Genomic DNA, 15,387 nt, shown 5'->3' on the forward strand with positions numbered 1-15,387 from the left:
TCTTTAATACATCCCTACCATACCCAATACAAACATGGCCAGCAAACTCCAGTTTTAGTATTGTTTAAATTGAGAACAAGATACCTTGGAATTTTAAATGTTACAAACTACAACATTAAAATTCTATGGAATTTACACATTTATAATATAAAATAATCATTATCAATGGTTTTCCATCTCTTTAGGAAAAAGACATTAAGTTACTTAACATAATAGAGAGATACTCCCTTTCAGTAAGTAAAGGTGTCACTAATAAATGATCTGTTGAAAAAGTAAAGCATCCTGCAGCAGAAAGTTGTGGTAAAATTATATCTCACTGGATCCCTTAAAACATCCCCGATAAATCTTGTTTTCATTTAACAGCTTATTAAAAACTTTAAATAAGAACAGTATGCCATGCTCTCAAAAGATCCAAGAAATGAAAAGGAGGCAGGATCTATATAGAAATCCACTTCTAGGAACTGACATTTAATATTCCTGAACTTTTACATGTCAAGACATTAAAGCTATGTTGTTGTACAAGTCCAGGTAAGCTGAAAACAATTTAGAAAAGGACTGTTTGATTCTCTGCTTCCTTTTAAAATCAGTTAAGAATTGATTACACCAACCACTTATTTCTGGCAAAGCCCAATAGAAAGGAAAAGCTGTGAAGGCTTATTTTCTCTGCCAGATAAGTTTTGATAGCAGATCTGCTGACAATTTAAATCAGGATCCCATTATAATCTTTAAACTAAAGTATAGGAACACCTTCAAGGAAAAATCACTTGTGCCTTAGAAAGGTTGTTCCTTATCCACCAAGTAACCTGCTCTTGAGATACAGGAGTTACTACCACTCTTCCTGGTACCTCATAGCTGACCAAAGCTAAGTAGGTTTTTCCCGATTTATGTTGTAAAATTAGAGAAATACCAAAAATATTACCTAAGATACAAAAAAATTCCCTGGCTTTGACTGCTGTGTACACTTCACATCTCTCATACAACTGATCACCCTGACACCGTTGAGGGCAACTGTGCTGGTTAAAACTCTGCTCAGTGCATATTCCAGAATAATTTCTGCATGAACAATCTTAGGACATGTTTACTAATAGTGATTGATACATGTACTTAAAATAGAAATTGAAATTATATTGGCAAAAACAGAGCAATTGTCACCTTTCTTACATTGCCAGTACTGCCATAAATGAAAAATACTTTTTAACATATACTTTAAAAAGTAGAATCATATGTTATTGTATGTCAGAAATATCAAAAGGTACAGAGATCAGCAGCACATGTTAAGCCAACAAAATGTGAAGGACTGGAGTAACGAAAAGAACAAAAAAAGAAATTGGTAAAAATAAACTGGCTAGTAAAAAACAAAATCAGATTCAAGATAAAGACACACTTCAAGTGTACATCAAATATGACTTACCAAAGCTTTCTTTAGCTAGGACAGACTTTTGACCATCTTTTGTAAATGAAGGATTTAGAAGATCAACCAGTGAAATGAAAGCAGAAGAGCTTATGAGATTTGTTCAGTGAAATCACTATAACTGTTTTATCTGGTTGGCCTTTTAAAATTTCTGAATGTATGTAGCAGGTGTCCTTTCTAAGGATGATATATAATCCCTTAATTTCTGGTAATTAATAAAGTATAGGTGCAAGTATATCCTCGAGACTCATAATTATTCTTTGTCTTGGCACCTCCCTATTTAATGATGAACTCACAAATTTTATATTTCTCCTTTTCGTGCAAGAAAAAACAACAGAAAGGATATTTACTCACATAAATGGCTTACAAAAAGTAGAACATGGGACCTTGGACAGAGCTAGACAGTCCTGCATTCAGCAGGGACTGAAACTGTATGTTTCAAATAAACGGGTCTAATGTATGTGAACCAGAGAATCTTGATGCTGCTCCCAGGTGGAAAAGCACCAGGAAAAAGCTTGCAGAGATGGCATGAGTCTTGACATAAAGCAAAAGTCAAAAGCTATTTTTTGAAGTGCTTTTATTGCTTTCTCTCTTCCCACAAATATATTAAGTCCTTCTAAGCCACAAAATTCAGAGAAACAGAGAAATCCAACTTCTATCAGCAATATATCAATATTCCTAAGAAAAGTATAGAACGATACAGATTTGTTTATCTTGAAATTTAAACCAATACATAAAGCACCAATACCTTATATTTACCTTTCTTTTCTTATTAATCAGTTTCTAGCTCGGGGGGGTTGATAAAATTGTTGAGTGGGTCGTGTGGACCGCCGTGGCTGACCATCACCTCCTCTGCGGAATTCTAGAGTTTGCTCATAGGTTTCTTCTTCCTCCTCCTGCGGGTAAATAGCATTGTTTTAAACAAAAGAGGTGGAAAATACATTATGCATGAGTTGGTATATGCACACATACATACACACACACACCACATACAGACATATACATGAAAGGGTGAATCCATGCACACATAGCAACTGCTGCTTCTGTGCTGATGACCATTTAATAAAATGAGGTATGGGGGTTGGCATTTTCAAACCTAGGAAAGCTAACAAAATCAAACTGGCAAATCTCAAAACTCAATCCCCAGGGCAACAGAAGTTTTTAAATATTTGCAGGGAAGAAAAAAAATCATATGTTTTAAATAAAAATTATTTTCCAAGAGTCATACAGGCAACAAACTCAAGAAACAAGATAACCTCGATAACCTGCCAGAGGAAGAGAAATATCAGCTTTCAGGAGTTCACAAACATGTGTGGAATGAAATAAAAGAACTTGGAAATAGAATTACAAGGAATCGCATCTGGAAATATGCATGCTAAATACATACATCTGAAACACTAGATAAAAATCTGTGATGCAGTAATAATGAAAAAAGCCTAAAAGTAGAGTGAACAATTTAGAGATGTATTTTCTATGTGCAGCAGTAACAAATATATGCTCTGAATAATGAGAGGGGAAGTAAATGTATTTGTAATATTCAGTCACTCCTAGGCATCTTCATACCAGAAAGATATTCACAAAATATATAGAATTCGAAGGTGAAAAAAGAATACATTTTAAAATAATCAAGATACTGGAGCATGACTTACAAAGATTAAAATAACTATGTATTTATTTTGGTCAAGAAATATCTAATGGAAAAACATTAATCTAGTGGAACATTTGGAGGTACTACACATTGAAGAGAGAAAAATTGTAAGAGTGTAAGACTTTAAATCAAAGAAAAATTTATAGGCTGAAAAAAAAAAAAGCTCCTGAGAATGAGTATGATTGTCAAACACTGTCTCAGAAAAACAGGTTTGATCTCATTTCTTTAATATCTTTATACTGTAGCAGACACCAGGTCTAGTGGGAACTTGCTGGAAGAAAATCACTTTTGGAAAAAAGTAACTCTCAATCCCTTTTATTCACAACATAGGAATATAAAGCAACACAAAGCAAGAGCATTGAATCATTCATTAGAAGTTCATCAACAATTCCAACACCCAGGAACTGTCAGAGTGCAGCATGCACATAACAGATTAAGCAAGTCAAAGCAGTAGAATATTTCACTTTAAACAACAGAAAGGAAAACCTACAGTTTAAGTTTCTTTCTGTTGTGAAAAGTGAGATCTTACTCAAGAAACCTCTCTTTCTGAATTAGCATGAATATCAATAAACATGCATTTTTAAAGCAACAGTTACAAACAAACACATTCCTCATGGTAAGGTTTCCTATTTACAGGGCACATCTGTGGTTACAGCTATGTTTCCAGATTAAGCATTACTACAGAGAGCCTGAAACAACTGTGGAAGAGAACAGATTTTTCAGTACTGCATACAGGATAATTGATTTATATCTCTTAGTTTCACTGTAGCTGAAGGCTGAGAAACAGAGTTCTGCCATAAAACTTTTCTCAATGTACTTCTTTTTACTACTTGTAGTACTATATATTCCGTCATATAAAGAGGTTCAGAGACACTGATTATCCAAAAGAAAAAGCAATAGAGCATTAGATGTCTAACACAAAAATCCACACAGTTTGTAATATTGCTAGTCCTAGAATAAACACTCAGTATATGAGATCATCTCCCATCACTGACAACGCTAGCTGCACTAGCAGCAAATGTTAAAAAGTAAGTTAAATGCCTGAAGTGGTCTAAATACATTTAGCTCTTTCAGTATACTCTAAGCAACATGAATAGTTGAAAACAGCACAGAAATTAAATAGTTCAGTGTATAGCATCTCAACTATAATAGCCAACCTCTTTCTGAGGGTAACCACGTCAGAGTAAGTTTCTACAGCAGCAAATCTTCATCAAATCTCAAAGTTAATGTTTGAACTCAGTAAAGCCAAATTAAAACCAGAATTTGTCCTACGCATTTCTATTTTGGTGTAATTGTCCTTACACAGTGAATGAAAAGCTTCACATGCATGCATTCCAAATTAAGAAATTTTACTGCAATAGGCAAGAGTGAAATCACATTCACTTTCTTGAGGCTCTGAATAATGTGGATGTGAGCAATGCAGCAAGTAATAACAAATGATTAACAGAACACCTTTCAAGCATTCCCTCATTCCTTTTTATGCACAGTGGCTCCACACACAGTTACTGACTGTCCTGTTGAATTCTGCCATCTTCTTGTCAGATGACACATTGTAATTTCTTGGGTCTTACCTATTCACATTTGATCCTAAGTGGATCTAATGTTCTCCAAAATACCAATTTGCCAAGTCATATCTTTATTAAAAAGTCTTACATTACAAGTAAGTGAATTTCTTTTCCGTCATCATTTAGTAATCATTGACCCTCAATTCACTACTGCTGATCTTTCACTATTTATTGCCATTTTATTTCCACAGAATCACAGAACACATAAAGGTTGGAAGGGACCACTCACTAGTGGTCATCTGGTCCAGCCTCCTGCTCAGGCAGGGTCATCCCAGCACACATGGCACAGGATTGTGTCCACACAGTTCTTGAATATCTCCAGTGAGGGAGAGTCCAGTGACCAGTGTGTGGTCACCTGCACAATAATGAAGTACTTTCTCATATTCAAGTGGAACTTCCTGTGCATCAATTTCTGCCCATTGCCTCTTGTTCTATTGGCTGGACCACCGAGAATAGCCTGGCTCCACCTTCTGGACACCCTCCCTATGATGTTAAGATTTCACTCTCAGTCTTCTTCAAGCAAAACAGGCACAACTTCTTTATCCTTATTTCTATTTTAAGGAAATTTCTCACTACCTTAAAGAAACAATTAAATTTGATGGACTTTCATCTCAATTTATTTTAAAATTTCTCCACCCTACACTAAAAACTGCCATTTTCTGGAACAGCATGCACTCTTTGTAGGCAAAACTATGTGTATCTTATGTTCACTTCCTTGTTTTTCCTGTTCTTCAACCAAAAAACTTTATCTGTCTATACTTCTTCCATTATAACTGCAGTCAGTTAGGTCACACATCTTGCCATCAATTCTACTTTTCCAATCTTTCTCACTGCTTACTTTCAATTTTTCAGTTGCTTGTGACTCATTCTAAATTATTCTTATCCATATAAGATCTAGATTAGATTTTATAAAGCAAAGGTGACCAAAAATCTCTCTTAGAACGTCTTCATTCTCCTTCTATTGTCGGTAGAGGCTTTATATTACTACACTGTTCTAAAAACTTATGTATTTTATTACCTCCATACTTCAGCTTATTTTTCATTATTTATCTAAAATTCCAGGATCCAGGACTCCATTAGTACTTACACAATGACAACCTCAGACTATGAACACTGAGATTAAATGACAGCACTAAGCACAACTTCAAAAGACAAGAAAAAACTGGCAAATACATAGGAAAAAGCAAGGAAAATTCACAATTCAAACAATGAAATGCACAAAGAAATTTCTGCACCAACAGATTAGAAAGAAGAGAGAGAGGGTGGAAAATGCCAGCATTCCTTAGGTATTTAAAAAAAGAGGACAAACAGGGAAGGATAAGTAATTTTGAAAATTCATCTTCCATTCAAAGTTTTGCTGTAAAAATCTGCTGTTATCTTTGATGGCTTTTTTTCACTCATAAGAAAAGTGAGAACTAAGCAAAGATAAAATGGTTGGACCCATACTCTGAAGAGGTTGTACCACCACCATATTTGACCAGCTTAGCTTAATGAATTAGCAAGTAATTTCAGTCCAGACAGGTGACTACCAGCCTGCTTTACAATAAAAAATTCAATGGATTTCATAGCTGCAGAATACATTTATAAATCCAGCATTTTAAACATGTCACCAACCAATTTATTCTTCAAATGAACACAATTAGAATAAATTTGTTCTTCATTAAAAGCTTAAATTAAAAAAGATTAAATTTATTCTTCATTCTGAATTTCAACTGCAAGATTTCTATCATTGTATTCAAAAGAACTGTTTAGAGACTTTTTTTTAAAAACACAATCATTTGAAGTGAATACTTACAGCATAACTTCTGAGAATGAACAGGTGGATTACAGTAAAGAACCAGACAGAATGTATGCATTGACACAAAAGCTTTGCTGAATGATGTGCTCACATAAATTTAAGAAGCAGTTGCAAGTCACAGCTGATCAGCTCCTGCACTTTTGCCACTTACAAAGTAGTTACCTCTGTCTATTACTGCTTACAGACAGAAAATTCTGCTCCATTCACTGGGCCCTTCTGCTGAAGCTTTTCAATTATAGCTCTCTGTGGGCTATTAAGGGATGAACACCCAAGCCTGTGCAGAGAGGCATAAAGAAGCAGCATGTAGAAGCAGTGTGGGGCCAGGGACCGTGGGACAAAGATGAGACAGAAGGCAAAGAAAGCAGAAGATATTTTCCATTTAGGTAGTGTCAAACCTCTGTTTCAGTTAAGCTGCAGTTTTAACTTCACCCACACACTGAACTTGCTGGTTTCAGTACAAAGAGACCGTTGGCTTGCAAAATGATGTTTTCTTTCATGTGCATTTCAAATTCTATTTCCTGATCCAGATTTAATGCCTCCTTGCATTGCCCACTCTGCAGGCAACAGCTGTCTCCTGCTTTTAAAACACCAAGTGATCTCTTTTTTCCTGGTTAAATTCCTCTCTCAGATTTTGCTTCATTTGCCTAATCATCCAGTGTTGAGCTCCTTGAGTACTTGTTTCGGTTTTTGCATTTTCTACTTACCAGTGCTTGGATCAATCAAAAACAGACTGCAAGATTATCCAGATGAATCAAAAAAAGAAAGCAAAGAAAACTCAAACTGTGTCCACACTTAGAAATTCACAAGTATTCTAGAAATAGCTAAATGCAATTATTTTTAAACTACTTTATATGCAATATATTATATAGCCAATATTTGCAAGGGAAAAATAATTTGCTGAACTGTCTACAGAATTCTCTGGAACTTCTCCTTTATCTGAATACTTAAATGGATTCTTTGAACTCCATAAAAATTAAGAATGAAGCAGGATTTTGTGGGGGATGTGGGGTAAAAACAGGTTTGTTATACAACTTCAGAGTGGCTTTAGGCCACAATTTCAAAAATTATTATCAAATTAGGTGTAAAAATTTTAAATAAAAGAGGAAATATGGTTGATGTAGATTTTTCAAGGATCTTAACCAAGTACTGATTTTTTTTGAAGTGTCTATTACAGAAGAATTCAACATATTTGTTCTTCATAAATTTTCTTTGCAAGATAGGCTTCTTACCTAAAATACCAGTTCCTTTCACAGAGTAATCTTCTCCCAGAGTAAGCTCTGTAAGCCTGCAGATGCTCACTTTTTTTTTTTTTCCACAGTGCACAACACATCTATAGTAGACTGGGTCTATGGGCATTCAAATTCCTGTGTTAAATTATGATGAGAGAAGCAAGTGGAATTTGAGGTTATACTGCAAAATCTGCATATGGCTGACCTCTCACTGATATCAGATCATTAATATAAACTCTTAGCCCTATTAATGTCTTATCTTCTAATCTGTAAAGAATATGCAGGATAAGCAATTGTAAAGTACCTATAGGGTATACAAGTTCTATTTGAACTTCATGACCCAGTAAGAACCTCACTGCATATAGGACTTGGCAAGCATTAGGTAATTAGTACAGATACATGAGTATAAACCCATATATGCTGCATGTGTACTCCTCCATTGGTAATTCTGCTTTGACTTTTATGTCTAAACCATCAATAGTTTTGCTGAAGTTTTTAGACCTAGCTTCACTCTTCTAAGAGTTTATTAGGTAAAACAGTGTGACAGAAATTGAAATGTCAAATGTATTATGGCAACTATTAGAAAATTTGATTGTCCTCAAAGGGATAAAAATGATTTGCTGTATGACACTGTATGATTTACTAAAAAAACCCTGTGATTTTGAAATGTAACAATGCAAATATTGTTTGTTGCCATTCCATACGCAGCCAGAATAACCCCTACCCATTAACAAAATATTTTAATCTGCTATACTTGTGGTATCTTTCTCCTTCACTGTTTCTCAAATTCTATGAGATTTTGATGCACTATACAAATAAAACTCTACATTCTACTTTCAAGCTCTGTACAAAGCCTTTTATCCAAGAGAGAAAATCAGTTAATATTTTCCTAATGTAGAAGCAGTCAATTTCAACAGCCACATGTTACAACAAACTTACTGTAACAGCATTACAAAAGAAAAATAGAAAAACAATAAAACATATACCCATTGTTTCCCTTATTTACACTTAGAAAAAGAAAATTATCTTTATGAGGATAAAGATAATTTTTCTCCATTGAACACAGATGGGCCACAAGCAAATATGCTCCTAACTATGGTATGTAAGGCTAAGTGGCATGGAACTATCCCATAATAACTGTTGCTTTCCCATGTTCCAACTTCAAGATGACCCTTCCTTGAGTAGTCTTCTCTATAGCATCTGAAATAAATTAATAGTAATAAATATTTTCTGTTGACTTTAATTAACCAAACCTCAGAAAAATTTATATATTCTTGGCACGTTTTTGTAAAAATTTTATAAAGTACTCTCAGGACCAGAAATTTTTCAACTAATGCCTTATTACACATCACTTAAAGATACTAGATTTATAATAAAATTATTTCGTAACCCTGAAAAATGTAGTATACACTGTCAATTTTAACTAGAATTATCTCATTTTCCCTCTGCTGAAAATATAAAGAACCTGCACTTCAAAACCAGCTAATTTTTAAATGATTCTGCTAGAATCATACACATCCTGAGTTTCAAGTGAAGCAATAAACATTGAAGAAGGCAGCAGAAAATTAGTAGATTTTTCAGAAAAAAAAAAAAAAAAGTCAAGAAATGGAAAATAAATGGATGGGCAAGGAAAAGAATTACATACTTACTCTGAGACAACTAAAAGCAACACAACAGTTAACTTGGAATCAGACATTCTTTGTATTTCATTGTTTCAACTGTGGAAACACAGCAGTCATTCATTTTCTAAATAGACAATATTTCTATTACATTTCCATAAAACTAGGATAATGTAAGCCTGGGGCATGATTATCCCACAGACATTGCTGGTTTATTGGTTTCCCTTAAGGGAAATTCAGTTTATTCATACTTGCAGTCATTCCCTCTGGCACATGTGGAAATAAACATGTAACTCTTACTTTGCCGTTTGTGTTGAAATAGACATACTTTCCTGCAAATTTGTCACTGTGTTCTCAATACAGCAAAAAGGAATGAATTAAAAAAATTCCTTATAAGTACATCTTTAAGCCATTCAGACCATACCCCTTTCACCTGTGAAAAGCTTCTTCACTGAGCAGTATCAATATCAAACAATAAATATTTAAAGGTTTATTTTCAATTTCTAAAAGAAAAGTTGATGCACTAAAGTGAGATATTCTATACAAATTAACACAGAACCAATGGACACATCAGGTTTTCTCCATTCATTCAGAAAAAAAACCACAAACTGGAAGTGTTTTTGCCTGGCTGGTAATATGACAGTCCTAAACTACAGCAAAAAAGAATACTTGCGGACTGGGGAAAAAAAAAAATCAGCATTCAGTTTCTCTGAATGAAGTGCACTGGTGAGAAAAACCTTACAAGTCCATAGAAGGGTGGGGGAGAGGGTAAGTATTTGCTGCATTGCTGAGTCTGTTTTAGCACGTAAACAGAAAATCCTGACAACATAAATTTCAGAAAGAAAACATTCAGTGATACCATGAGAATTTATCTAATGCTTTCCTGTTAGGACACGAAAAAGAAGGCTGTGTGCACAACCTCACCCACGACAGAATTTGACATATGAATTCCCCAAGTCCCACACAGAGGTGTATATTTAGTAAACAAACACCTATGTGAATTTATTTGTGAATGACTGACCGCACACAAAAAAATTAAGTAAAACATAGCAAAATTTATTTCCATAAATATACACAAAAATTCTAAAGAAATATTAATTCATTAAACCAAAACACAACACATAGGTAGTGCAGGGACACAGTCACTTAAAAGAGTCTTGAAACAGATTCTGCCCATGAGAGAACACAGAACAGTTCCATAAAAAAAGAGTTATCTTAATTTGAAAGTCAAGACCCCTACATTACTTATACGTTGTATGCTTTATATTTTAAAATAAAATTTGCCTAATTGCACCTATATTTTATCTAATAACCATGACTTAAAGAAAATAAGACCATGTCATCCTGCAATTTCTGCAACAGGTTCAAAAGAAAATGATGGGCAAAATACGCTTTAAAACATTAGGATCTTTTTATACTGCTACAGGATAGAAAAGTTGGTGTCTGGTCACAAATGGTGTTCCCCAGGGCTCAGTACTGGGACCAGTTCTGCTTTTATATATTTTTCAGTGATCTGGACAAGGGGATCAAGTGCACCCTCAATAAATCTGCAGATGACACCAAGTTAGGTGGGATTGTTGATCTGCTGGAGGACAGGAAGACTCTACAAAGGATCTGGACAGGCCAGATCAATGGGGTGAGGCTAATTGTAAGAGGTTCAACAAGGCTGAGTGCCATGTCCTGCACTTGGGTTACAACAGCCCTAGGCAGCTCCACAGACTTGGGGCGGAGTGGCTGGAAAGCTGCCCAGTGGAAGATGCCCTGGGGGTGCTGGTTGACAGTGGCTGAACATGATCCAGCATGTGCCCAGGTGGCCAAGAGGGCCAATGGCATCCTGGCCTGTATCAGCAATGGTGTGGCCAGCAGGACCAAGGCAGGGATTGTCCCTCTGCACTAAGCACTGGTGAAGCCACACATTGAGTGCTGTGTCCAAGAAAGACATAGTGCTAGAGCATGTTCAGAGAAGGGCAAAAGGGCTGGTGAAAGCTCTAGAGCACTAATCCTATGAGGAGCAGCTGAGGAAGCTGGGGTTGTGCTTAGCCTGAAAAAAACGAGGCTGAGGGGAGACCTTATCCCATCCACAGTTACTCTGAAGGAGGTTGTAGAAAGGTGGGGGCCAGGCTCCTCTCCCAAGTAATGAGGAACAAGACAAGAGGAAATCACCTCAAGTTGTGCCAAGGGAGGTTTAGATTGGATATAAGGAAAAATGCCATCACAGAAGCCTTGGTTAGGCCTTGGAGCGGGCTGTCCAGGGAAGTAAGTGGTTGAGCCATCTCTACAATTATTTAAAAGATCTGTAGATGTGGAATTTAGGGATATGGTTTAGTGGTGGACTTGACAGTGCTAGACTAATGATTTTACTCAATGATCTTCAAGGTCTTTTCCAACCTAAGCAATTCTATTATCCTAAAACTGTAATATCCGATCTTCAATAATTTTTACATCAACAGGAAAAGTTAGGAACAAAGTAAAAAAACAAACAAAAAAAAATAAAACCAAAACAACAAATCTACAAATTTTTCTATGTGTAAAACCAATGCAAAATAACCCTGTAGCACCAATTTACTCACATTCACAAGTATTTCTCTTCCCACTTTGAAATGGAAGGAAGTCCACTTCCAGGTAGAGTGATGAACTTTTGTTGAGTAGCTCCCTCCTTCAGCTGGCCTGAACTTGTGGAAGATTGAGCTCTCAATGGGGACTCAGCTTCACTCCTCTCCCTGGACACTGATGAAACTCTGTGATTTATGGTGTGATTTCCACCAGCTGGGCCTCAAAATGCCCAGCTGTGAGGATTGCTGATGTAACCTAACGTGTGTCTGACATCACCAAAAACAGGCTGATTATCCATACAAGGAAAAGAAGCAAGAGTGGAATGGGCCAGGAATGAATGCAAACAAGAGAAACCTCACAAGTCTGCATCCAACATCTTGTAAAATTTTACTGTCAGTTGTAGAACATTCAAAAACATTCAAACATTCATCAGCAGTGTCCTACATTGAAATGGGCCACTGGGGGACCTCTGTCAAGAAAGGAACAAAGAGTATGGCAATAACTAAACACCACTGCTTTCATTTGCTCCTGTATGCCTTGTGAGCCACAGGGGATGAGAACGAATAGTCTAGAGGAAGAACAAAAATGACCACATTAGAAAAGATATGAAGAGAAGGAATGAATTCAAATATGAAACTATTACATAACTATGCAAACCTTTTCTGCAAAAGATTCTATCACCTTGAGCCTGCATGAAATAAGCTCTCAGGATTTTCACTAAGTAGTCAGAAGCAACACTCCTAATTAGGTACCAAAGGAAAAAAAACAAACAAAACAAAACACCAAAAACAAAAAAGCCCCACAAAAAGAAAAGACAATTATAAAAGGGCTTCATAAGCATAGGAAAATCTGAACTGAGCAATGAGATAGTCCCTGATATCCACCTGCATAACTAAATTTTCCAAGTTGGAAAGTTAGAAGATTCTATCATGTTGGATATTCGATACATGTGACATACACATTAAATACACAAAACATGGATAAAAAGTCCCTCTGTATAGCCATCATATATTTATTGCTTTCTTATTAACCAACTCTCACTCTCATTAGAGAAACATATATTTCCCTTTGACAAAGATCTCTTCAACACTAAAAAATAGAACCCACAAAAACATACAACAACCCAACTCCCCCAGCCTCCCTCCTTCTCCCCTTATCCTTCAAAAAATCAGCTCAAAAGAGTAATTTCCTATGTTCTAACATTTATTAAGAAAAACAAATCACCTTGCTAAAAAAAACCTGCCTTCATGGTAAACTATTTTTAGCTATTATGTTATGAAACACTTCTTTTTTACATATTATTACTTATAATACCTGCAGGTCATCAAACAAGGAAGAAAAATGCTCAAGCAGTCCAGATATTAACTATCCCTGTACAAGGAAACTTCAGTACATCAAATAACATATCTATTGAACACGTGCTGTGTACGTAAGAATGAGTGAGATCTGGGATCACACACACATACCTCACATACTCCACAGATTTCATTATCACTTCTACTCTGCAATACTAAACCAACAGTATCATGTCTCCCTTCCTTAGAAAGCAACCAGTCAGGAATACTACACCAATTCCTCTAATCTCCTCTTTAATTAAAATCCTTTGAATTAATCTATGAAATATGGACAAACTCAGAACACAGGAAAGTGAAGAAGACAGGGAAATCAGGAGAGAAACAGTGATGCAAGAACAGTCCAGATATTTTTACACAAATATCTTCTTTTACTCAACATATTCAATATCAACACAGGCAATATAGAAAAATCCAAGCATAAAATCTTTCATTCAACCCTAATTCTCAAAATGAAATTCTGAAGAATTTTAATCACACCTGAGCACAATCAAAAACAATACTTTTACCAGGTAAAGCTATGCTATCTTAAAACAAAATTGCAACTGAGTTGAAAGGAAGATACATAAGTATCTTATGACAAAGGAACAGTCTGAAAATAAATAACCCAAGGAACAAGCCCATTGCAGCCTCCAAATAAAGAATTGCCATTATAAGCAATTACAACTGATAACAAGGGGAGAAGGAGAAAAACAGCATAATGTTCCAAGTGTGCTGCTCTGTCATGACTATTTTCAATAATTGTAAACCGCAAGAATATGTTCTTAATCTGATTTGTACAGCTGGTAATAATTTCTAACAATATTTCATAGTCTGATTAATATGAAATGCTCAAGGTGAAGACTCAAATATATTTTATAATGCCTAATGATACAAGCAGAAAATTGAAAGCTCCTAGTTTATGCACAATTGGTAGAAATGACCTCCTCAATTGAAATTTGACTGCTTTTAGTTCATTAAGAAGTAAAATGCTTTAACCACCTCTTAATGTCAGTTACCATGTTTCAGCTAAGGGCTAGTAACTTTCAGAGGAATAGCTAAATTGTGAACATCTGTCTATATTCCTACATGGATACAAGTTAAAGTCTCAAAAAATATGTAGCTTCTCAGAGAATAAAGGTGCTAAAGAAAAACATTTACTAGAAGTTGATCAGAGTAAGTAATTTCCAAAAAGTTTGTCTCTAAAGAACTCAGCTTAATAGAAGGCTAGGGAAATAAATAATTACATAAAAAATTATTCTGAGAGAATCTGAAGGTTAACTGTGTGTAGGGCATGTATGGTGCCGTACTGTAAAAGATGTAATGGAATTTAAGACAATATTTACAGTCAGTACAAAAAGTCTCAAGTAAAAAAAAAAAAAAAAAAAGTTTAAGACAGATAATGAAAAGCAATTTTTCAGCCTAAGAGGACAGGGGGGGACTAAAATCACCACATCTTGACAAGACAGAAAATAAGGCACATCCCAACAAAATTACTGCCTACATCTCAAGTGCTTTCATAAAGCCAAAAAGTAGCCTTTTGTGGAAACTAAATTCACACTAGTAATGTTTTAGATCAATTTCAACAGATGCCTACCACCACTCTGGAACATAAGTAGTCCAAAACACTCAGCCTTAATTTAATGAATTGAGTCACTGAATTATTTTGAACTGTAAAATTATTCTAGAGATCTTCCTAACGGTACAGAAGCCAAAGAATTAAAGACATTGAAGCCTTCTCTGATGCAACACTCAGGGATACTTTTTCTACAGGAATCTTAGATCTGATTAAGTAAACTGTACCATTCTCTTTCACCAGCCTTGGTTTTTGTGTAGTCAATGAGGACAGAAGCTAGATAAGAGATCCAACCAGGAGACATTTATTTACTGCACCTACTTAGTTATTCAGTGGGAAAGATTTCCTGCTTGACATACAACACTGAAAGACCACAGTGTGATGCCAAGGGCATCCAGGCCTAAGAGCCATGAAGAAATAGCATCCAATCCTTCAAGCAGTTATTAGCCTGTCATAAAGACATTTGAATGGGTTTAAAACCTCCATAAAACAGGTAGGCAAAAGTCTTCTCCAGCTTAAAGAAGCAGCTGTAACCCTTTACCACTTAGTGGTTTTCAGCACTGCTCTTTGCACTGCTGGGGAGAGGTTCAAACACCTTCAGAAAACTAACAGGAGTTTACCTCTTCTCTTACCTGAAATGGGACAGGTATGATCAAG

At 35.6% G+C, this 15,387-nt stretch overlaps 1 protein-coding gene across 6 annotated transcripts in view; it reads right to left on the reverse strand.

Moving 5' to 3' along the window:
- Positions 1 to 15,387, reverse strand: part of TDRD3 (tudor domain containing 3) — a 98,433-nt gene that overhangs the window by 1,465 nt on the left and 81,581 nt on the right. For 3 of the 6 annotated variants that reach the window (XM_058856338.1, XM_058856422.1, XM_058856763.1), the window contains exon 13: positions 2,171 to 2,307. In XM_058856338.1, coding sequence (XP_058712321.1) covers positions 2,188 to 2,307 — 120 coding nt within the window. In that variant the 3' untranslated portion in view covers positions 2,171 to 2,187. Of the gene's footprint in view, positions 1 to 2,144; positions 2,308 to 12,191; positions 12,392 to 15,387 lie in introns of those variants that run through there. The other 3 variants (XM_058856600.1, XM_058856510.1, XM_058856685.1) reach the window with 3 other exon arrangements.

Source organism: Poecile atricapillus, chromosome 1 (assembly GCF_030490865.1).
Source record: "Poecile atricapillus isolate bPoeAtr1 chromosome 1, bPoeAtr1.hap1, whole genome shotgun sequence".
Classification (NCBI taxonomy): Eukaryota; Metazoa; Chordata; class Aves; order Passeriformes; family Paridae; genus Poecile; species Poecile atricapillus.